General features: G+C 44.2%; 2 protein-coding genes across 5 annotated transcripts in view; one reads left to right on the top strand and one right to left on the bottom strand.

Annotated features, from left to right (window-relative positions):
- Positions 1–9,123, bottom strand: part of ATAD3A (ATPase family AAA domain containing 3A) — a 117,030-nt gene extending 107,907 nt beyond the window's left edge. The window contains exon 1 of the mRNA XM_030185648.1: positions 8,867–9,123. Within this exon, the coding sequence (XP_030041508.1) occupies positions 8,867–9,050 (184 nt within the window). The 5' untranslated portion in view covers positions 9,051–9,123. The remainder of the gene's footprint in view (positions 1–8,866) is intronic.
- The window catches only part of LOC115456518, a 77,863-nt gene extending 60,341 nt beyond the window's left edge, over positions 1–17,522 (top strand). The window contains exons 1-5 of one of the 4 annotated variants that reach the window (XM_030185649.1): positions 9,361–9,447; positions 11,913–12,046; positions 14,204–15,113; positions 15,493–15,666; positions 17,051–17,522. In XM_030185649.1, the coding sequence (XP_030041509.1) occupies positions 9,392–9,447; positions 11,913–12,046; positions 14,204–15,113; positions 15,493–15,666; positions 17,051–17,216 (1,440 nt within the window). In that variant the 5' untranslated portion in view covers positions 9,361–9,391 and the 3' untranslated portion in view covers positions 17,217–17,522. The other 3 variants (XM_030185652.1, XM_030185650.1, XM_030185651.1) reach the window with 3 other exon arrangements.
- Positions 17,523–22,834: the final 5,312 nt, after the last annotated feature.

The following is a 22,834-nucleotide window of genomic DNA, read 5'->3' as shown; positions in this document are numbered from 1 at the left end:
AAATAGGATTGGTCAGTTCCTTGAAGCACAGCCAGAGCTCAGCGTTCTGCACAGTAACGCTCAGACACCAGAGAGAGAGGGGGGGGGGGGGGGGGGGGCTGACACCAGAGAGGGGGGGAGGTATCTCTGTCACACACACACTCTCTCACAGTCAATGTCTTTCTCTCTCTCACTCCCACACACTGTCTCTCACACACTCTATGTCTCACACTATATCACATTCACTCTCTATGTGTCACACAGTCACTCACACACTCTCTTGGTCTCATACACTCAGTCTCACAGAGAGTCTGTGTCTCACACACACTCTCTCTCGCACACACTGTATCTGAGTGAAACACACTCTCTCACTCTCACACTGTGTCTCACATACGCACTTGCACACACTCTCATTCTCACACATACTCTCTCTCTCACAGACACACTCGCACCCAGACTCTCTCTCTCTCACACACAGTCACTCTCACATATACTCTTTCAAACATATACACTCCGAGAAAAACCTTGCTAGCGCCCGTTTCATTTGTGTCAGAAACGGGCCTTTTTTACTAGTTGTATATATATCTTAATCAATGTAGAATTTAGCTCCTCTAATAAAGGTTTCATTTATCTAATACAAATCCAAAAGAATCCACAGTAATTACTGAGTAGTCTGTGTCAGTGAAGCAGGCTGCAAATCCATAGCAGTACAAGTGCTCACTAGATGTTTCTTCTTGGCTTCACTCTGAATAATATGAGCGTATCCCCCAGTCACTTAAGAACACAGACATTTTGTACTATTGGACACGTCTTGAACGATCACTTGCCATACAGAAAACTTTGCTAACCCCAAGCTATGGAATCTAGACATTTCATATGGTGGAACCTCCAGATTGCCAAGAGTGATCTAACTGCACACAACATCTTACTAGTTCAATATCTGGCTTAATATGTAGGTTGAATGGGACTCTCATATCCTCTACAATCAGCTGCTAAGAGCAACCTAAACAAAAGGTTTTCAAGGTACAGTGGCAACCCTGCTGCTCGTTCCTTCCTCCACCTTCACTTCCCAAACTGTAAGGGTGTCAAGTACAAGAGGATCTTCGCCTCGTCTTTCCGCTATTGGAGTCCTAAGCACTGGAATGCTCTCCCGCAACACCTTAAAACTCAAGAGGACCACGCCCTCTTCAAGAAGTTGTTGAAGACCTACTTCTTTGCCAAGACCTACTCCCCACTTTATACCGCTGCTTAATGCACCCTCCCTGGCTCCTACCCTGCTAGTTCACCCTGTTAGATGCTTCTCCCCCTGCATACTCCTTGTAAATTCTTCTAAGTTTTCCTATTCTGTATTTTATTTAATGTTTGCAAGCCACATTGTGCCTGCATGAGTGGGAAAATGTGGGATATAAGTGAACAATAAATAAATAAATAAATAAATTAGGTATGCCAAGGAATTCCTTAGGACATGATATACCCTGTTCAATAATGTCTGCTGGTAGGCCTGCCTGAAGGGTGAACAGCCACCACATTTTGTTTTCTGCACAGCACTGAATGAAAGAATGAAGAGAATGAAAACTCTGTCTTAAACAGGGCTGTGCCGATGCGGTAAGCGGGGTAAGCACCGCAGGAGGGCGCCGCTGCAGTGCTTACCCTCACCCCGCGACGCCGAGGCTTTTAAATCTTTTACTTGCAGTCGCAGCAGGGTCTGTGAAAACGGAGCACTGCCGACGTCTCCCTTCCCTTGCACTCGTTGGTTCCCTCAGTGTCCCGCCTTCTTCTGACGTCAGAAGAAGGCGGACACTGAGGGAACCAAGAGCGTGAAGGGAAGGGAGACGTCGGCAGCGCTCCGTTTTCACAGACGCTGCTGCGACTGCAAGTAAAAGATTTAAAGGCCCCCCAGGGCGCGCAGCGATCATCTTCACGGGGGGGTGGGGGGGAGGGGCGCACGCGCCAACTGTTCTTCTGCGGGGGGGGGGGGGGGGGCGGCACAGACCCTTGGCACGGGCCTGGTCTTAAAACAAATCTAAAATCAGTAAGAAACAGCAGTTGAAACTAGGCACAGATTGGCTCATTTCAGGACCAACACTACTGACACAAACTATGGTTTATACTTATGTTTATTTATTTATATTCTGCTTAAATCCAAGGCAGATTACAAAAAAAAATTACATAATCAAAAAATTTAAAGATAAAAGAAAACAAATATCAAACCTATAAATGGCAAGTGACCGACTCACCTGCAAATGCGCAGTAGAGACTTCCCTCTCTGTCCCGCCCCCGCGTCAAGACGTGATGACGGGGAAGGGGGGCGGGACAGAGAGGGAAACTGCGCTGAAGGGGAGGGAGGGAACCGCTGACGTCGCTACCGCTCCCCCCCCCCCCCGGAGTCGCCACCACCCCCCCCCTTCACCCGGCCCGGGCCCTCTCTTCGTTATTGAACTTACAGCAGCGCCGAAACAGCAGCAAGCAGCTCAGCTTCAGCTCCCGTCGGCCTTCCTTCCCTGCCTGTGCCCCGCCCTCGCCGACGTGACGTCACACGAGGGCGAGGCACAGGCAGTGAAGGAAGGCCAACGGGAGCTACTGCTTGCTGCTGTTTCGGCGCTGCTGTAAGTTGAATAACGAAGAGAGGGCCCGGGCCGGGTGAAGGGGGGGGTGGTGGCGACTCCGGCGTGGGGGGGGGGCGGTAGCGGCTACCTTGGGGGGGGAGGGGACATGGGACGTCTCAGAAGGAGGGGGGCCTTGGAGCTGGGAGGGAGGGAGGGAAGGAAGGGGGCCTGGGGAGCTGGGGGGGCCTGGGGCCTTGGAACTGGGAGGGAGGGAAGGGGGCCTTGGGAGCTGGGGGGCCTGGGGAGCTGGGGGGGCCTGGGGCCTTGGAACTGGGTGGGAGGGAGGGCGGGGGGACTTGCAGCTGGGAAGGGGGGAGGACTGGAGCCTTGGAGCTGGGAGGGAGGGCAGGGGGGCCCTTACAGTTGTGAGGGAGAGCAGGGGGCCTTGGAACTGGGAGGGAGGGAGCTGGGGGGGCCTTGGGAGCTGGGGGGGCCTGGGGCCTTGGAACTGGGAGGGAGGGCGGGGGGCCTTGCAGCTGGGAAGGGGGGAGGACTGGAGCCTTGGAGCTGGAGGGCAGGGGGGCTGTTACAGTTGTGAGGGAGAGCAGGGGGCCTTTGAACTGGGAGGGCGGGAGGGAAGGGGGCCTTGGGAGCTGGGGGGGAGGGCCTGGGGCTTTGGAACTGGGTGGGAGGGAGGGCAGGGGGCCTTGGGAGCTGGGGGGAGGGCCTGGGGCCTTGGAACTGGGAGGGAGGGAGGGCAGGCAGGGGGCCTTGCAGCTGGGAAGGGGGGAGGACTGGAGCCTTGGAGCTGGGAGGGAGGGCAGGGGGGCCCTTACAGTTGTGAGGGAATGGGGCCCCTTACAGTTGTGAGGGAGAGCAGGGGGCCTTGGAACTGGGAGGGAGGGAAGGGGGCCTTGGGAGCTGGGGGGGAGGGCCTTGGAACTGGGAGGGAGGGCAGGGGGCCTTGCAGCTGGGAAGGGGGGAGGACTGGAGCCTTGGAGCTGGGAGGGAGGGACAGAGGGGGCCTTGGAGCTGGCAGGGGCTTTGCAGCTGCAACGGGAGGGGGGCCTTGGGGAAAAAAAACATTCCAATACCCGCCCGTTTTTACGGGCTTAACGGCTAGTACATAATACAAAACAAAGTTAAAACATTAACAAATGGTCAGACTACCAATGGTCAAAAGGTCACTTTAGAATCTGATGCAACCTTCAGCAAGAAAGCCTTCTTTCAGTACTGTAGAGGGTTGAAACAGTCAGGTAATCTGAGCTCCCAGGAGGTTGATAAAAGCACACACCAGTTATCTGTATGCAAGTACACTCAGCTCCCCAGAGCTTTACACGGGGAGGGCAATTTTCAAAGGCAATTTACCCAGGTTAAAGGGCTGTCTGAAAAGTTTCACCCATAACCCAGTTAAAAATACTGAAAGCCACATTAGGAGAGGATATTCTTAGGAGCACACCGAGATCAAGGAAGAAACATGTGTACTATCTTTTACTGCAGCAACATTTACCTCAGTCCCATGAGTTAGTGAATGCCACAGTAAATTTTGCTTTGCATTGCAGCAGCTGGGAATATTGCATATTCCCAACCACAGCAGTGTGATCACAGCAAGGCCTCAAGCTGGAGCCACTATCTTCTAAAAGACCAGGCCACAATGTAGACAAATTGCTCACACCCTTCCCCATCCTTTTTTTTTTTTTTTTTAATTTCTGATCCTCACCATATACCTTGGTGGGAACCCTGATAGGTAGTGGGGGGGGGGGGGGGGGGGGGCAGAAGTGATTTTGAGTTACTTCTGCTCCAGTGGCTGCTGCTTTCAAAATGGCACCCTTCCAGCTCTTGGTGGTATTGTCCAGTACTGCCACTAGGGCCCAGGTTGCCAATGAAAGGAATGTCCCTTTGAAAATGTATGCAAAGTGCCCACAGACTTTCAACCTGGATGGGCTATTTTGAAAATTGATCTATATATAGATATCTGCAAATACTAAACTTTCTATAAAGCCTACAAATTAATTTCAAAAGAATATAGCAATTATGTTTTTTACGTTTTACAAAAATTATATTAACAAGCTAAGTTAATCCACATTTAGAAGCCAAATAGTTTTGCAGCTACCCAACTCTTATCAGGTGGAACCAGTGGCATACCCAGCGTATTTGACACCCAGGGTTGATCATTTTTTAACACCCACCTCCTCTATGAAAAAAATATTTTTAGTAATAATCCATGAGTCACAGAACAAGGGTGTACCTAGGTAAAGGCAGCATCTTAAACACTGCAGTGAGCAATAAAACATCAATACACACATTATAAAACTAAACAAACCAGATTAGTAAAGATGATCCTGACAACAGAAAACTATGCCTTTTTCACAAACATAGAACACAGATACATCCTCACACAGTATAAAATAACACCCCCCCCCCTCAATTCATGTCCTCTAGTTCTATCACCTCCCTGTCTCTGGAAAAGGTTTGTTTGTAAATTAATACCTTTCAAATATTTGAATGTCTGTGTTGTTGATGTGATTTTTTTGCCCTTCATCAAATTAGATCATTGTTGACTAAGGATGCTTTTACTACATTAATTCATGCCCTGGTCAAAAGTACATAAGAACATAATAGCCATACTAGGTCAGACCAATGGTCCATCCAGCCCAGTAGCCTGCTTCTTGCAGTGGCCAATTCATATCACAAGCAACTGACAGAATTCCAAAAAGTACCAAGATTCATAATACTGATCCCAGCGATAAGCAGTTGCTTCCCCATGTCTGTCTCAATAGCAGCCTATGGACTTTTCCTCCAGGAACTTGTCCAAACCTTTTTTAAACCCAGATTCACTAACTGCTGATAACTCATCCTCTGGCAATGAGTTCCAGAGCTTAACTACTCATCGAGTGAAAAAATATATTTCATTGTTTTAAAAGTATTTCTATGTAACTTAATGGAGTGTCCCCTAGTCTCTGTACTTTTTGAAAGAGAACAAAATCAATTTACATTTACCCATTCTACACCACTAAGGAGCTCATTTTCAAAGCACTTAGCCTTACAAAGTTCCATAGTAACCTATGGAACTTTGTAAGGCTAAGTGCTTTGAAAATACACCTCAAAGTATTTTGTAGACCATATCCCCCTTAGACTACTGTAATTCACTTTATAACTTGGCAGTCGCCAACTGATGCATAGAAAACTACAACCTGTTCAAAATACTTTTATCAGGCTTCTTCACAATTCCTCACCCACTGATCAGGTTACTCCACTCCTGATGGAGCATCATGATGACCAGTTTCTCACAGAATGAAATTTCATTGCAACTTCTCCGATCCTGCAATAGCAGGCTCCTGGTTATACCTCCACCCACACATGCAACACTAGAGGCAACCAAGGATGCTGCCTTCTATGTACTTTTTTTGCAACTCCCTCCCTAAATGTAGTCGCTTACAGACATCCTTGCCACGATTTAAAGATGCCCTTAAAACATGATTTATTAAAAAGGAGTATGAACAATGGTAATGATCAGGTGGATAGGGACAGTAGAAGGGTAGAGTTTATGAACAGGTATCTATCTCCCTCTTTACTTTTTATGATTTTAGGATTGTAAAGTACTTTGATTTCTTCTAGAATTGTGGTATAGTAAGTTTGGCAATAAACAAACAAAAAAATAACAACTCTTAGGGATAAATGTTCAGAGGGATTTAATCTGCTGCCCACTCTGCTGTTGATATTCAGTGGCACTTAACCGGTTAGTGTTGGGGCAGTCCGGGGGCAGAGTCAAGATGTATCACGTTAGCGGTGATTTTTAGTCACTAACCAGCTAAGTGCCTAGATAAAGTTAGGACAGCAAAAAGGTTGTCTTAACTTTATCCAGGCACCAGTCTTAATGGGGTTTAGTAAATACGCTCAATAACGAATGGTCTTTACATTGGCCTATCAAGTTTGCCCAGTTTAGATTTGTGCACTTGTGCAGAGGCACATACAAGTTCCTGCACACAGCCCAACACAACTTTTCCCCACCCTCTACTACTTTTTTGGTCTAGGCAACCTATATACGTGTTCTTGTTTATGAAGTTGCTTTTATGTTTTACCTGTACTTAATGTGCTATGATTTTATTTTTCTATACCACTTTGATGGTTTGACCCTAAGCAGGTTATCAAATAAATCCAACCTTGAAACCTTATACACACAAGGCTGCACGAATGACAGTACTATCCTTAGCAGGCTGCAACATTATGTAATGTCAGAACCAGAAATGAACACAGCTACATAGACCTTCTGCGATAAAAGAATAAATAAAAACTTAACTAAAAATTATGGAAACAAACGGCTACAGTGGCTATTCTGAAAATATTTGCAAATATTATTTACAATTGCCAAAATACTGGTTAATGATGTTTTCTGTGTATATGTCCCATGGTCTTGCAGACCACATAAAGGACTGTAGTCTGCAGGATGCCCATGCCTGCTTTAAAATCAACAACTAAAAGATTATTAAGCTGTTTCCTAAAATGAAGAGTTCTAAGAACCTGGAGGTGAACTACACATAGATTCCCTGTTCTAGAAATTTGGCCTCTTCTGTGATGGGTTCATTAACTGACATAGCTAGCTCTCATCCATACAGAGTGCAAAATATTTGGTGCCAATAATGTTTTTGGGTTGCAACCAGAACTCCGCATGGCCTCTTTCCTTTTGGGATCATTTGCTTGTATGGTCGTTATCGAAGAAAGAGACTACTTGTCGTTACACTAGATTTATTCTTCATAATCTTTAAGGTTTTTTGGAGACAAAAAAAGCATTGGACATTTCTGTGTTAATCCTCTTGGTGCATTACCCAAGACGGAAAACCTTTTAAACAACATTTTTATACTGTTAAAGACTCCTGAGGCAGGCCTGTGGCCGAAACACAGTACTGTGTTGAGTCTACAATAAAGTTTGCTTCGTGAATATCATCTCAGTCTCCATGTACTCAAGTCATGGGTTCATTAACTGACATAGCTAGCTCTCATCCATAAAGAGTGCAAAAGCATTGGTGCAAATAATGTTTTTGGGTTGCAACCAGAACTCCACATGGCCTCTTTCCTTTTGGGATCATTTGCTCGTATGGTCTCAGACCAACTCAAGAGGATAGCATGGCGTTCCCTCCAGCTTAGCATCAAGGGAATGCTCGATTTACTATAGAAAGCAGCACAGAACAGAACCCTAAAGCTGTACTTGACATGAAACTCAGTAATAATACTTCTCACTTCGTATTCTGGTGTTTTTCTCATTCAATTTTATAGCCTAGCCATTCTGACCTAAATAAAGGGAAATGGGACTTGATATACCGCCTTTCTGAGGTTTTTGCAACTACATTCAAAGCGGTTTACATATATTCAGGTACTTATTTTGTACCAGGGGCAATGGAGGGTTAAGTAACCACTAGGCTACTCCTCCACTCCACCACAGAGATGATGCTATCCTGATCCTCTGTATCGGTATACTCTGTTACATCTATTTAGCCATTCATTGGTAAGGTGGTGATGTGACAGGATGTGCAGTTACATTAAGAATGTTTTCACACGTCACATCACATTCAACAGGATGTGCAGTTACATTAAAAAAGTTTTCACAAATCACACCACATTCAACCAGCCACTCTGCCAACAACACTGTGAGGCATATTTTCAAAGCACTTTGGGAGGCTAAGTTCCATAGGTTTCTATGGAACTTTGGGAGGCTAAGTGCTTTGAAAATGAGCCTCAGTGTCACTTAGTAAAATTTCAAAACTCGGATTGCTCCCTCAACTAAGGCATCTGTTACAGTGGAGCAATAATGACACTAACTCTCTTTCACACTGTACCAAAAAGATACAACCAGCCTCATCATCCTCTCTCCCTCAAGATGGCTGTATTTAGTTTCCACAAATGTGTGATGTGGTAGCTGTTATTAACCCACTTTTAAAGGTAATAAATAGAAATAAAAACAAAACATAGAAAAAATATTTACTATGATACCTTTCTGTAATCTGAAACATTACCTTCAAAAGCTAATCAAAAAATGTATTTAGTCCAATAAAAAAATAATCCTTACAAAATATAGTAAAGAAAATAAAATGATCCTTTATTTACTATGTTTTGTTTTATTTCTATTACCACAAATATGTGCAGATCCTTCCTGTAAATGCTGCTTATGTGGAGTTCATAACTATGAAGCAGGAATCCCACCACTCACATTTACCTGTGACCTTGAGCAGATCCCTTAACCTCCTCAAGGAGTCAGGCTAGTTCTTTGGCCCACCTACAACCACACCCACAATACTCCTTCATTTCAGTGGTACCATTGCTGACAGCCTTCCTCATACACTTACGGGACTGGTCAAGCTCCCGGGCCGCCTTGGCCGCCCTCTCCAGGCCGGTGGGGTCGAAGTTGCTCCATTTGTCCTTGGGTTTGTCACCAGGGTCCCCGCTGCCACCTACATCAGGAGGAGGGGGCAGAGATGGAGGCCCGCCCGGGACCGGTGGTCCCTTATTCACGCCAAAGAGCCAGGACATGGCATGAAAAGCAAGAAACGTGCGATGATAACTCCTCCAACTTCACACACTCACATGTGAGCACACTCGAGCATGGCGCCTGCGCACGCTTGCAAATTCCTCACGTGACGTACCAATCTCCAATGCTCATTGGCCCAAACAGCCTTAGGGGTTGTCAGAGAAGCCGGTACTCTGAACGAATTCCGATTGGTCAGGACCTTGGGCCGAACGAGGTAGGATGGAAGCCGGGAAGGGCAAACAAGGTTTGATGGGCGTGGATGTGACGTCATTTCCGTCTGGCAACGGGCGTTGTTGAGGCGGTTGCTATGCTACGAGCGCCTGGCTGCTGGGCTGTGTACATCATGGCTCGGAACGCGGAACGCACGTTTGTTCTGCACGGTTCTAAAGCGGCCATCAGGTAGCGGGGCTTGAGCGGGATGGGGAGGACTGGGAGGGAGATAAAGAGGTAGAATGCCTTGCTCACAAAACGCGTTTTACTCTGGAACTGTCAGAGAAACTCAGGGCTCTACCTTAGGAAAATGCCCGCGCCTCCTCAGAGGAAGGTCAGCACTGAGCAAAGCGTAGCAGGGAAACGGGAGAGGAGGTGGTGCTGGGCCTCACCCCGAAGAGTTGAAAAAAAGGGGACACGTCTGGTCTGTATTCTCTCCCCCTCCCCGCAGAAGAGCTCTGGTTGTTTTTTTTAGATTGAGATCTTGACACATTAGAGTTTTGCTTTTAAGTGTCTTTAGATTGTAAATGTAGGGGGGGGGGGGGGGTCTGTTTTCCAGATAATTTGAGGGTACTAGAAATCAGTGTGATGTTCTGATTATTTTTCCAGTTCATTTCAAATATTCGACTTATAATATAACATGGCAACATTTTCTGTATTTTAATGTACCCTAAAATAAACCATATATTTATTGTTCTATCCATAGGAAAGATGTTTCCACACGTCCTAAAAAAAAAAAACACCTTTTGGTAGGGTTAAGGCAAATAAGCATGTTGAGCCTTCCACTGTAATACCTATCTCCTACCATAATCTCAATCCCTTTTGGCCCCCATACCCCACCACATCTACCTTCATCACCCTCCATCTAATCCCCTCCAGCATTGGAGCCGACTCTGTGGGTGCTGTGGGTGCTTGAGCACCCCCAATATTGAGAAAGATTCCTTGTATGTGTTCAGGGAGGGGTCATTTCCATTGGGCTTAGCACCCCCAATAATTTTGAAAAGTTGGCTCCTATGCCCTCCAGTAGGCAGTGAGCAGCTTCTTATTGATTGCTGCTGCTGTTTCCTACTCTGCGGAACTGGTTGGGGCAGGTGGGTCTCACAAAACTGCAGGGTGCCGCATGGTTTTGATGGCTGAAGAGGAAAGAGAAGCAGCAGGTAAGAAGGACTGCTTGCTGATGTCTCCTGTTTAGCAGAAAGATAATGAATAGGAAGTGGGTAGGATATACAGGTTTCTGTGGATGGAGGTGGTTCTGACCAACCCCTCTCCACTGGGAATTGGCTGAAGAGGAAAGAGAAGCAGCAGGTAAGAAGGACTGCTTGCTGATGTCTCCTGCTAGCGGAAGGGTAATGCATTTACCATTTCTAAGTACATACTCGACAGAACTAGATGATAGCGATTCTTTATTCCATAAGGTGTGTTATTCCTTGAAAGCTTACACATTCAGAAACATCCATAAGAAGACTCCTGAGGCAGGCAGTAGTGGCTGAAACACAACGTGTCCAGTCATTGGATGTTTTAATAAACTTTTCATATTTTACACATCGTCTAGCTTCCACGTTTTTGTCACCTTCACTGTGTTTGGAGTATCCCTGTGATTGCAAGGGTTCTTGTTCTTCTGTTTTTGTCAACATCGTCGTTAGCCTCAAGTCTTTAAAATCTTTTATCCACAGATTAGAACTTACATGGTTCATTCTGCACAGCTCAGCCTCACCACTACCCCAGTGCTCATGGAGTGGAGGAGTGGCGTAATGGTTAGTGCAACAGACTTTGATCCCAGTATCCAAGGTTTGATTCCCACTGGAGTTCCCTGTGACCCTGGGCAAGTCACTTAACCTGCCATTGCCTCAGGTACAAAAACCAAGATTGTGAGCCCTCTAGTGACAAAGATAGTACCTGCTTATATTTGGATTGTAAGCCACATTGAACCTGAATTCTGTTTGGGATAATGCGGGATACAAATGTCATAATAATAATATCTCCCAGCCCCTCTTCACTTTCTCCCAGTGATAGCTGTCACTGGTCAGGAAGAGGAGGAGGAAGTGCCTCCTGTGTGGAGGAGTGGCCTAGTGGATAGAGTGGTGGACCTTGGTCCTGGGGAACTGGGTTCAATTCCCACTGCAGGCACAGGCAGCTCCTTGTGACTCTGGGCAAGTCTTTTAAAGTGTAAAAATCACAGTTTGCTTTGTTTCCATCCTCTTGTTAATAAGGATCCTTTGTGTTTATCCGATGCCTTTTTGAATTCCGCCGATATGTTTGTTCCCACCACTTCCACTAGTAGGGCATTCCAGGCAACCACTATCCTTTATATGAGAAAGCATTTTCTGGTGTTGACCTGATGACCAGGATCCCTGGTTGCCTAAAACAATTCAAAACACAACCAGGGTGTTTATCAACTTATAATATTTGTTTAATTACACACCTAGAGCCATGACCTGTTGTTCACCAAAGACATCCTGTGCACATGTGACTTCTGGCCTGTGCTTGCTTGACTGTGCTTGCTTGTTCCATGAGAGGTTTTCTTAGTGACTGATTCATAATATAACGCTGGATTAAACAAAGGATATTGTTACTGCTAGAATGTGATTTGATGCTGTAAACATATGTGAATACTAAAGAAAAAATGTACTTTCTATTTTTGTTTTGTTTTTAAGAGAGAAGCCAAATGAATTTTTGACCAACACAAAGAAAACCACCAGTACTCACAATCTTAGCTTTCAAGGGCCAGCAACTAGCCAGATGTTGTATAAGAAAGTGGGTGGATCCTCGTTCCTTGACAACGAATTTGGTATGTGTACGTGACAAAATAAATTCTCATGATCATAAGACGGGTCAGCTAGGTCTTTCAGCTAACAGAATAGCTCCAGATCTGTACAGAAGTGTGGGCCAATTGGACATTACAATGTCAGTAACCAATTAAAAGATGACAAGTGATAATTTCAGTTTTGGAGGCATTCATAGTGGAAAAGCAGCTTAATGGTTAGAGGAGTAGGTTGAGAACCAGAGAAGCCCAGTTCAAATCTCACTGTGACTTCCTCCCTTCCTCCCCCAAGTCTGTATTGGAGGGTTATCAATGTGGGCTATCATTAATATGTGTTATTTTACTGTTAATTCTAGTTAATAGTAATTATGTCTCATTGCATAAAATAGCACAAGCAATTGGTAAAATAACACATCTTAATGGTTAGAGGCCGACTGAAATTGCTTTTCTTAGTTTCAGTTGAAACCGAAACTGTCTGAAAGCTTTCAGCCGAAACCAAAACTGCAGCCAAAGCTGAAACCGAAACTGTGAACCAGTGAGGGCCACAGAGGATTCAGAGCTTCAGTTTGCCTCTCTCTGCTAAACCTACAATATCTGAGCCAGAATATAATTTAAATAATGAAAAAACATATTTTACCTTGAAGCAAAATAGCCTACACACACATGGACCACAGCTAATGAAAACTGAACCTAAAAGCCACAGTGCTTTTACAGTGGCTGACTTTGCACCACACTCAGAGTGGAGGAGTGGCCTAGTGGTTAGTGTGGTGGACTTTGGTCCTGGGGAACTGGGTTTAATTCCCACTGCAGGCACGGGCAGCTCCTTGTGACTCTGGGCAAGTCACTTAACCCTCCATTGCCCTAGGTACAAATAAGTACCTGTATATAATATGTAAGCCACATTGAACCTGCTATGAGTGGGAAAGCACGGGGTACAAATGTAACAAAAAAACAAAAAATAAAATAACTCTACAGAGAGGCTAATTCCTAAGGAGCTTATCATCCCAATTTTTCAGATTTAAATTTCTGCTAAAATTTTGTATCAGAAGCATTTATTTGGAGCACTCTAATTACCATGTAAACTGTTGTGCAAGATCATAACTACAGTATTTGAAATCGCCCCCCTTAGTCTTATGGTGTATTCAGGGCAGGAGGGATGCCCCAGTCATGGCAGCCATTTTGACAGCAGAGTTAGAATGCACAGGAGTAACAAGGGATCACTCATGCCCCAACTACACCCCAGATCACCAGGGATTGTAAGAAAGGCCCAAGGGACCTACAGGTGGGGGGGGGGGGGGGGGTAGACACTTGGGAGGAGGGGCAACTCTTGTTTGGGGGGTAAAGGAACAAATGGGGCAAAGCACATATTTTTGGCTTCCACCAAAAAACACCTGGTCATTTTCGTCCAAAACCATAGCCGAAAATTAAAATAATCTTTCAGCTGAAACTGAAATCGTAGAAAAAGGATTTTGGGCTGGTTTTGGCGTCATAACCAAAACCAAAATTCAGTCAGCCTCTATTAATGGTAGCCCATGTTGATAAGTATGCTCCTGAGATTGTAAGCTCTTTGGGGATAGGAAAATACCTATTGTACCTATAACTTGTCTTGACCTACTACTGAAAAAGGCATGAATTAAATCCAGATTCCATTCTCCCACTCTGCACACCCCTCTACAGTTTACTTTGAAAATAAAAATATGGAAATCAATGCAAATAAATGTAACCAGGTAGAAGCTAGTAAAACAGTGGGGTGGCTGTGCTGCAGTTCAGCTCTGCCACAAAAGTACCTCACCTCTCACAACCCTGTCAAGGTACAGGAAGCCTCATATTTTGTGATCAGTGCTAATTGGGCTGAGATCCTTCTGGAGCTAATTGGCCTAATGCATGGATATAGCTTGTTTAAGGCTAGATCTGTCTCCCTAATCCAATTGAAAAACAAATTTATCATGTTCTTGTTAATCTAATGTGTTACAAATGTAATCTGTTAATATGGCTTACTGTATCAGTTGTAGCACTGGCTATTTTGAACTGTTTTCAAATGCTATCAAACTGAAAATGTTTTTAAAGAGCTATGGAAACACACATTTATTGCAAACTGGTTCAACATCACTCCATACAGAAATGTTAAAACTGTATGGCAGAAATGAGATTTAAAAATCATGAATTCTATATTTTGTTACCTAGAATCTAGAATGGTTCCATATGCGAAGGAGAACCCAAGCATTGATGACCTAGAAGAAAGCTTACGGGAACTTAGGGTTCAAGTAGACAGCTTAGCTTCAAGTCTGACATTTGACCTTGACAATTTGCAAGATACAAATTATGGTGTTACAGAAAATGGAAATCTCTCTAATTCTTCACATGTATCATCATGGCCGACTGTTGTCAATGGGACATCATCAGGGGAAAATATTGGAGGCTCACCAAACATACCTAAGGAATCTGAGTGGTTTCTAAATCCTATCCATTTGGTCAAACCTTTGGGAAACTTTCCTGCATTGAAAAGCTTGGGCCTTTCCACGGTTTCAAGATCATCAGTGGATCGTCTTACAGGGCTTCTTGGAAGTCAGATCGCCAGTCAGGACTATGTATCATCTCCAGTGTCACCAGGAGACTTGGCTTATAGGGAATCCTTTCCAGTCAGGCTCGGGGCACCTCATGTGATTGGAGTCAAATCCTTATTGCCTCCAAAAATGCCTGTCAGGTCTCGCTCTCCTAATAAAACAAAGGTCTCTATAGTCAGAGGTCGATCCCAGTCTCTTGATCGATCTCGGTCTTTCTCCCCGGCTTCCAAAAGAACCCGATGGTTGAGATCTCGATCGCAATCTCCGAAACCTATCTGGAAACCAAATTCTGCAAAGACCAATGTTTGCTCTGAACCTCCACCACATTTCGGGAGGCCAAGATCTGGAGGCAAAGCAACAGCTTCTAACAGACAGTCAAGGTCAAGGTCATACAAGCCAGGAGCAATGCTCACTAGGTCTTATACTCCACCCAAGATGAAGACAAGAGGGGAGCTTAGCCACTCATGGAGTCCGTACAGTCTACCTTCAACTGCAGTATCAGCACCAACTGCTCAGGAGATTAGTGAAAGGTAATAAAAATCTTTTTTTTTTTGGTGGGGGGGGGGGGGGGGGGGGCACAAAAGATTGCCATTGTGTGAAAAAGAATCAGTTACTCAGTCACCTAAAATTGGGCATGGTAGAAGCTTACCTGTGCAAAGTGTTTCATAGAACTCTACTAATAACTCTCCTAGTCCTTAATACCCCACCATAATCCAGTCCTGCCAGTGTACCTCAGTTCTGTATCTCTCCATATGCTCTGCTAATCTGGTCAATCCTGTATTCCCACTCCACCAACACAGCCCAGGCCTGGATTATATTACAGAGTTCTGTCAAAATGCTTCACATTTTGTGGCCCTTGTGGAAAGTGGCATTTAAGAAATAGGACTGAATAATTTGACTCTCTGTCAGGTTTTTGCAGACTCTGAGAGATGGTGGCATTGAGAGTTCACTGGTGGAAATGTCTCCCTACCAGCAAGAGTTGTCTCGGCTCAGACTGGAGCGCCTTCGAGTGGAGGAGGAATTACTTCTAGAACTGAAAAGGCAACAAGAACTGGAGAGGACCAGGGGCCCAAAACCTAAATGGTATGAACGTACAAGTGGGGAAAGCAATGCAGACCATGGTTCATTGACTGTTTTCCAAACCACCTGCTTGTGTATATATGTGCGCATCTGTGTGTGTATCTGTGCATGGGGGGAGTAGGTGAGGAATGCATGCGGACCATCTTTCATTGAATAATATCAGATCCCTCTGCATGTGTCAGTGTATGTCTGTAGCTGTGTATTTATTTATTAAAACAATATTCTACCTTTGACAGGAATGTCCTAAGATAGACTTCAATAATAGCTAACATTCAGAAAACATATAATACAAAGCAGTTAATGCAGGAATTAGCACATGTTAACACACTTTAACAAAAGAGGCCCTTGATTTTTCTTAAGTTTGCAAAATGATCTGAGAGCTTGTATGAATGCCTCTCTGTGTCAGAGATTCCTGATATGTGGGCAGTCTTCTTTTAAGTTATATGGCTGCATGCCCCATGGCAGCTACTTCTCAAGAGTGGCCCATGCTGCGTGTTAATTTCTGAAGCTGGGTCAGTGCTGCCATACCAGTCCAGAACATATGAGAGAGCTCCTTGCAGTTCAGACCTTTCCTGACAGATCTCGGTGCTGGTCTAATTAGGTTAAAGGTGAAGCCCTCTTTATGATCAATGAACCCATAAAATCAGAAATAAAGAGCAGGAAAACAAGACAATGGTTTGTAAATTACTCTTGATCTTGGGATAGATCCACTGATTATGCTAGAGCTGGGAAATGATGAAAAAGCTTGAGGACTAGTTCAGTGGCAGTGCTGTGCACTGCTCTGTGGAGGACCTGGGTTCATTTCCTAGGTCAGGTCCTTCACTCTCACTGCTGATTGGGGCAGGAGATGCAGCCCTGATGTGGAAGGAGCCACATCATCATGCAATGAATATACCTGAATGTAACTTACCTTGAACTACTGAAAAAAAGTGTGAGCTAAATTCAGACCCATTGGTGCCATCTAATGACTGAATTCAAGGGTTCATGATTGAAGTTCTGGAAGGAGCTCCGATGCATGGCCCAGGCCCATTGCTACAATGATCAGTTCAAGTATGTTGAGAGGTTTGGGAAGGTTTGGGAAGCTTGCCAGGTGCCCTTGGCCTGGATTGGCCGCTGTCGTGGACAGGATGCTGGGCTCGATGGACCCTTGGTCTTTTCCCAGTATGGCATTACTTATGTACTTATGTGGTAGGAGGAGAATTCAATTAGGTAAAAATAATAAATAAACTTTTAGTTGCAAATGAAGGCTCATGGTGGTGGATACTAATTCTGATTTCAGTTGGAAGCCCATAGAAGCAGGAGAAAATTGCAAGATCACAAAAAAGTAGAAAGTAAATCTTGATATCCCTGTTCATATAATCAAATTATTTTTTTCATTCTTCTGTAGGTATGAGATGAAGGACTCTCAGTTTCATTATGAAGCTCGCAAGAATAATGAACTACTGAGGAACAGCAAAGATTTCCAAGCCCTGTATGACTACAGACAGGAGCTGGCTACAGGGTCCAGAGATTTCCAGAAGCAACTGAAGCATACAGAGATGGACTCATTTTAACACGAGATGGATGCTGGAGCACAAGACAGTTGCCATGAAACTGGTGAGGGTAGATTAAAAGGAAGGAGAGTGTTTCTCACAAATGGCCAGATTGAATATTGAATCATTATTTCTCTGAAAGAATTTGTAAAATCATTTCATGAAACCAGCATTAAAAACTGAAGCCAGTAACAAATCTAACTTGATCCAATAAATATAGATTGGGAGCTGGGGAAAAGCAGAAACTCATTCAAATTCTATTACTTATCATATTAGATTTTGCTTGAGTGTTTGAGAGGGAAGCCACAGCTTGCCCTGGGATTGGTAGGATGAAATGTTGCTACTACTTGGGTTTCTGCCAGAGGTACTTGTGACCTGGATTGGCCCCTCTTGGAAACAGGATACTGGGCTAGATGGACCCAGTATGGCTATTCTTATGTTCATGTGCAAAGATTTAGGGACCCATGTTTCAGTGAATCCCTAAGTGAACAAATGCTGACATAACATCTATATGGTACGGAGTTAAACAAAAGGGGATCGACATTTAGAGAGAGTTATCTAGGATACAGTAATTGCTACCCGAGTGCACACCAGGGCCAAGTAGTGCTATTTAGTGCCTCAGTACTATTCAGGTAGTGCCAGGATGGAGCAGCAAGTTATCCAGGTACTACTGGTACCCAGCGCTTTGAATAACTATCCAGGCAAGTTAGGTCAAAGAACTAGCTGTTTTGTCTTGTCTGGATAGCCATCTAGGTATCAGTGCTGAATATTGGCTGGGACCAAGATAGCTGCTAGTGGTTGCCAAATACCTGGATGTTCAGCACTGGTATCTGAGTATGGCCCGGTTTAGAAAACCCTGTGATGGCCAAAAAGTACTGATTACCATATGTTTAACATTATTAATTTATTTTTAAAAGTTATACACTCCCACCCCCCGTTAAAATAAAACTAAGTGGCTTACGTTTCAAACATTGACAATTTAAATCAATACATAACAAAAAAAAGACCTAGCATTAAATTCTACTCAGTTTGCACTAAAAAATGACTCTTTAAGAGAATGCCTGGAAAAACAAACATGTTTTCAACACTTACGTACCCCGAAGGGACATCTGCATATGCAGGTCCCACTTTGGAGACTGCGCATGCAGATGTCTCAGCATAGTGAATCTTACTTAGATCTGGCATAAACACTCGCTTCTCAAATTCAGATCTTAAACTTCATTGCCGCTTATACATTTGTACTACTTGCTTTAAATACCATGGCATAGGCTGATACAAACTCTGATACATAAACAAATACATTAATGATTTCAATTTAATTTTAATTTAAAAGTACATTTATACTCCACTACAACTCACAAGCTCAAGGTGGATCATAGATTGATAGGTGTAATAGTTTGGACAGCTTTCTAGGTGATTCTTTTCAACTTTTTAAAAAGTTAATAAGGCCCACAGTGTTTAGTGACTCTGACTTTCAGTAAAGTGAAGATGATTTTGTGGTTGAACAAATCCTTTTAACTTTCCGGTTTGTTTGCTGTTCTGTCTACTTTCAACAGTCGTGGTCTCCTCTGTCTGAGCATTTAAAAATGAAGATAATGAATTCCTACAAAGCAAAAGAAGGCTCTAAAAAAATAGCAGTTTCCTCAGCGACCCTCCAGACCGGTCAAGACGCGTGGGTTATGTCCTCCTACCAGCAGAGGGAGACTGAGAAAACACTAAGCTTTTGAAGCCTGTATATATAACCTGTGCAGAACCTCCACTAGCCAGTATTTTCTCAGTCTCAGCAGAGGTAGCAGTTGACAGCCTGTGCAGTCTCCAATAGTCTGGTGAGGTAGTTTGTCATTGGGTCGTAGGATTTTTTCCTTCCAAACTTTATTCTGTTGCAGTACCCTGTACGTGTGTGTAAAAAAAAAAAAAAGTGCTTTGGTTCCTACAAAGCAAGAGAAAGGCTCTAAAAAAAATAGCAGTTTTAACGGTTAGAAATACTGTTAAATGAAAGTTGTGTGGAACTGTTTTAAGTCAAGGCAAAATCTGGAGGATTAAGAAAACTACCAGGAAACTGGTCAGATCTGCAAGGCAAGACCCATAGATCATTGTATACAACCAGTTGGAAAGTTTAACTGATGCTGAAATAGTTCTTCACAGGTCCATGAGAGAGTTGTCAAAAGGAAACTTTTTCTACAACCTCATCACAAAAGTTATCGTAAAGCAGTGCTTCTCTTCCAGTGTGCTAGGGTAAGTCCTTGGTGGTAACAGCCAGGGCATAGCTATGTATGGTCTTCCAGGCAGCATGTGAGGAACAGGAGGGGAGGGGATGAGCCAGGTGCAAATAGAACAAAGATCCACTGCCTAATCTGGTTGTGCTCTCCTTTTACTGAAGGATAGAAAGGGATGGGTATGGCTGAAGCAGACACAGAAGAGCAAAGAAAAGCACCTACTCTAGCTTCTCCAGCTCCTTTCTCTTCTATCCTAGAGACAAAATTTAGCACTTATGAGGGATTAGAAATAACGAGAGTGGAAGGGTTAAAGCTTAGAGCACAGGACTCTGTTTGCCCTACTGTGCCAGCTCCAGTTTCTTTTCTCCAGGAATTTGCCAGCAGGACAGGAGGAAGGAGAGAATTAGAGCAGAGATATTCCCAGGCCACAGCTCCCTGAGTGATTGGTGGGGAGAGAGAGGTGTAAATGTTGAGAGGGGAGTGATAAATTGAGATGATACTGTCTTCTGTCTGTGACCTTAAACCTAGCTTTGGAGACTTGGGATCTTTAATAACTTTTTTTCTTTCCAAGATCTATGCTGCAGCAGGTGTGAAAGGACCGGGACTAGGGTTGCGGAAATGGAGGGTGTGAGGGATAGGGTGGGACATGAATGAGATCCCTGTGGAGGAGGGGGTTTTGTGCCCCTGTATTTTCTTGGTACACAATTTCACCCAAGAACCATTGTATACATGAGAACCAGAGGGTATGAGAGCTGGAGAACAGGATGTGTAAAAGAAAGCCAGAGATAATGTCGGGTGGAGCAGAGTTGGTTGTGGGAAGTGTTTCCAAGGTAAAACCAGAAGCAGTGAAGATGGGATGGGTCAGGCTTGAGCCACAACACAAGAGGCCCTCTCAACTACATAAGCACAAACTTAGAAGCACAGGTGCACTGCCTTAGAACCTGCTACATAAGCACGAAGTTAGGAGAGGTAATATTAGGAGAGTAGAAAGGTTTAAGAGAACTGATAGAGGTGGAATGGATGTGTGAAAGCCCAAAAGAGTGATGGAAAAGGTGTATGGTAGAATACTGAGGGAAGGGGAGACTATACAAGGGGTTAATGGGGTAAAAATCTGAGAGTGGGGGTGACTGGAGAGCATGAGAAAGGATAATTGGGGGTGAGAAAATCAAACTAGAGAGAATTGGAAAAAATGATAGGTGGTGAGTGAAATGAAATGGTTGACGTGGGATGAGAGGAAAAGGGATTGGCTGTGAGTAGACAGTATGAGGTGTAATGAGAGAGCTACAAAGGAAGTGGTTGTTTAATGTTCAATAAATGATATACCGCTCTTTTGGGGGTACCAAGCAAAGTGGTTTACAATCAAAATACAATGAAAAAAGGAAAGAAACACCATCATATTAGACAGGAAAAAAGAAGAAAGCTCAAGGGAAGTCAGAAGAAGCACATAATCCCACTATGGCCCTCTACTCAGAGAGAAGAGGAGGGATAGGGTTGCCAACTAGCTGGTTTTCAGCCGGCCTGGCCAGTATTTCAACAGCCAGGCTGGCTGCTGGCAAACCCTCAAAACCGGCAGTAGAAAAGCTGTTTTTTTTTGTCCCTAACACTGATGCCTAGGCACTCTGGCATCTCCCTCTCCCTTTCTCTCCCTGTTGCCTCTGTCTCCACCCACCTCCTGGTTCATGCAATGTCTGTCCCTCTCCCCGTGCACCTCCCAGGTCCTGAAAGTGCCTTTGCTAAAGAGCAACACAGTCGCAATGATTCAGGCTAGCTGCTTTTGCCTGCATTTGGGGACTTCCCTTGGCTGCATCCCACCCACGCAGCTATAGGACGTTGCATCTTAGGAGACAGGTCACGGCCAGGAAGAGAGGGAAAGATGCCAGCAGACCAGGAGGGGGGCAGGGGAGAGTCATGGAGAGGTGCTGGCCCCAGGGTGTGTTGTATGGGAAGAAGGGCTACAGAGATGCTGGGCATGGAGGTAGTATAGGGACAAGGACATGGAAGGGGCAGTACTTGAAAAGGGAGGAATAGGGACATGGGGAAATGCTGGAAACGGGGAGGACAAGGACTCTGAGAGGGTAATTGATGAACATGGGGGAAGATAGGGACACAGGACAGATGCTGAGGGGGAGTGAACAGGGACAGAGTCATAGAGTGGAAATGCTGGAAGGATGGATAAGGGACACAGAGAGGAGATGGATGGTGGACATGGAGAGAGAAGAAATGTTAAATGAACAGAACCCTACAAAGACAGGAAAAGAGAAATGTACAAAAGAGACACTGAGACAGTTGGTTGTAGAGGGGTGGAGGAAGGCTGCGACAATAGATATAGCAAGAGATGGGGTGGAGTATGGGGAGGACAAAGGAGGGGCATGAAATGGAGCAGGTGTTGGGCTTTTCTCTGTCAAAAAGTTGGCAACCCTAGAGAGAGGTGAGATGCTGGAAGAAAGGATCCAGAAAGCAGGTGACTGATGAAGAAGCAACTCGGAGAGATGGAGAGCCGAGATGAACAAGTATTGTGACAAAGAGAAAAGGGTGAAAGATGAGTAAAAAAAAAAAATGGAGAAAGTGTGCAGGGCATGGCTCATGGAATTCTTTTCAACCCCTCTGTATGTAAATGCATGATTGTGTGTGTTGGGGAGGCCTACATATATGTGTGCAAATGTTTGTATGTTATGTATGTGTACTTTCTTTGTATCTCTGAGTACAGAGATGTGGTAGCTGTGTTAGTCCACTTTTAAAGGTAATCAATAGAAATAGAATAAAATAAAACATAGAAAGGAAAATAAGATGATACCTTTTTTATTGGACTAACTTAATACATTTTTTGATTAGCTTTCGAAGGTAGCCCTTCTTCATCAGTTCGGAAATAAGCAAATTTTGATAAGTAACATCATATATAAGTGAAACATCAAAGTATTTCAGTGACAGACTGGGCTAGGTGAGAAACAGAGAGGGCTGAGAGGACAGAGAGATATGCATGGTGATCAGAGGGTGACAAAGCAGTGAAATTTCATGGTTTATAATGGGCTAGAAAACCCAGATCTTTGTTAAGTCCTGTCTGGTGGGTGTCAAAATATTTAATCATTTTGATTTCAAAGGTCATGCGTTCCTGTATTGTTTTAAAGTTTCCTTTCAGTATTCTCACGATAAAATCATTGGTACAGTGTTCTGGTTTTGTAAAGTTTTGTCCCACAGAGGTAACATCCTGGTTGGCACTGGCATTTTTCATATGATGTCTATGCAAATTAAATCTCTTTTTCAGCATCTGGCTTGTTTCTCCAATATAGTACCCTTCGTCACATTTTTTACACTGGATGGCATATACTACATTGGAAGATGAGCATGTGAAGGATTCCTTTATGTTGAATATTTTTCCTTTCTCATTCACATTCATACAATGGACAATTCTATAAAGAGTGCCTG

The sequence above is a fragment of the Microcaecilia unicolor genome, chromosome 13, assembly GCF_901765095.1.
Source record: "Microcaecilia unicolor chromosome 13, aMicUni1.1, whole genome shotgun sequence".
NCBI lineage: Eukaryota > Metazoa > Chordata > Amphibia > Gymnophiona > Siphonopidae > Microcaecilia > Microcaecilia unicolor.
The sequence above is the reverse complement of the archived record's forward strand: the minus strand, read 5'-3'. Positions and strand labels throughout refer to the sequence as shown.